A 2,017-nucleotide genomic window follows, 5' to 3' on the forward strand; every position below is an offset into this window, starting at 1 on the left:
GTAAACTAAGAAGGAAGTCTTAGTTTAAAGGAGAGAATGTTAGTCTTTTATAATTAAGTCCTTTATTATTATTTTTATTAATGACCAAGTCCAGCCGGTTATGCTTAGAGGCCTATTCTTTAAGGATTGGTTATCAGCTGTTTACATTTCTAGTTTTATAGGTGATCGTGTGATCATGCGTTGGTTTCTATTTTATTATGTAAGGCTATATATAGCCATTTCCTATTGTATTGAAAATATATCTCCTTCCATAAATTCTTTCTTTTGAGTCTTAACAAGGTGTGCCACTTTTATGTTGAAGGATGATGCGAGAATTTGGTGGCAAGGAGCTAAGGCAGGACTTGATCTTAACAACATATCCTAGAGGGAGTTCAAGGAGGTCTTCTATGGGAAATATTTTACTTTGAACACCAAAAACAACCTAGCACGAGAATTTATGGAAATTAAGCAAGGAGATTCTAGTATTGTAGATTATGTGAAAAGGTTTGAAAGAGGCAAGTATTTTGCTCCAATGATTACCGGCGACGCTTCCATGGAGCTTAATCACTTTCTTGAGGGACTCAATGCTACAATCCGTCGGGACGTGAAGCTTAGTAATCCTTCTTCCATGAGGGAAACAGTTGATCGAGCTCTAATGGCTGAGAAAGACAGCCAAGATATTATTAAGGAGTCTCAGGCCAAGAGGGTCAGTTATCAAGGGAGGGAGTTTCATGGTCCAGCAATGAAGAGGCCTTTTAATTAGTCCTTATATCGAAATGCTTTGCCCTAGTCATCTTATAATCAAGCTGCTAACTCCCAGCATTCTCAGCGGCCAAGGAACTTCTACCACAACAACAACAACCAAAGATTTTCTCAACGACCTCAGCAGGCACAACAATCAAAGAGGGTTCAACCTGCTAGATCAGTATCCTCAGCCAAATCTTCCAATACTCCACTTCCATTATGTATCATTTGTGGGAAGAATCATATAGGGAGTTGTATGCAAGGGTCTAATGCTTGTTTATTATGTAAGCAGCGAGTGCACATCCAAAGGGACTGTCCCAAGAAGAATAAAGTTGCACCAGGGAGGGTTTTTTCAATGACAAAGGAGGAGGCAGACCCTAAGACTATGATCATCACGGGTAATCTTCTAATAGAAAATATTTTAACCAACACTTTGATAGACACTAGAGCAACACATTCCTTTATTACTGCATGTTTTGTTCAAAAAGTTGGTTTAAAACCCGAGGAATCACTAATGGCATATAACATATCACTTCCTTCAGGCTCTCACCTGAATTCTAATAAGATTATTAAAGCCTGTCCAGTTTATAATCAGAACTATAAGATGTTAGTAGATCTTGTGGTAGTAGATATGGTAGGATTTGATATGATCCTAGGTATGGACTGACTATTCCGACATGAGACGCATATTAATTGTAATAAGAAGACGGTGGTGCTAACAGATCAGTTTGGGAAGACCTTTCTGTTTCGTGCGATTTCTGCATTTAAAAGGCAGCAGTTGTTTTTAAAAGGAGCCCCCATGGTGATGTCTAATAATTATGCTATGATAGTTGGGCAAAAACTCAAGTTAGAAAATATTGAAGTAGTAAGGGATTACCCTAGTGTATTCCCTGATGATATTTCAAGTTTGCCGCCAAAGCATGATGTGGAGTTCTCTATAACGTTGAAGTCAGGGATACTGCCAATTTTAAAGGCGCCTTATCATTTAGCACCTGCAGAAATAAAAGAGCTGAAAGATTAATTGCAAGATTATCTAGACAAAGGCTTCATCCTCCCAAGTGTGTCCCCATGGGGTGCACCGATCCTTCTTGTGAATAAGAAAGATGGGTACAAAAGGTTGTGTATTGATTATAGGGAATTGAACAAGGTGACAATTCAGAATAAGTATCTATTGCCCAGAATTGATGACTTGTTTGATCAACTTCAAGGTGCTTCGGTGTTTTCCAAGATTGATCTGCGATCTAGTTATCATCAATTGCGAATCAAGGAAGAGGATGTAAAGATAACCGCATTT

At 38.5% G+C, this 2,017-nt stretch overlaps 1 protein-coding gene across 1 annotated transcript; it reads left to right on the forward strand.

Moving 5' to 3' along the window:
• Positions 1-436: 436 nt before the first annotated feature.
• LOC124913273 lies at positions 437-1,390 on the forward strand. The gene is made up of 2 exons (XM_047453868.1): positions 437-685; positions 770-1,390. The coding sequence occupies exons 1-2, from the start codon at positions 437-439 to the stop codon at positions 1,388-1,390; spliced, it is 870 nt and encodes a 289-aa protein (XP_047309824.1).
• The last annotated feature ends 627 nt before the right edge of the window (positions 1,391-2,017 follow it).

The sequence above is a fragment of the Impatiens glandulifera genome, chromosome 8 (genome assembly GCF_907164915.1).
Source record: "Impatiens glandulifera chromosome 8, dImpGla2.1, whole genome shotgun sequence".
In the NCBI taxonomy this organism is placed as follows: domain Eukaryota; kingdom Viridiplantae; phylum Streptophyta; class Magnoliopsida; order Ericales; family Balsaminaceae; genus Impatiens; species Impatiens glandulifera.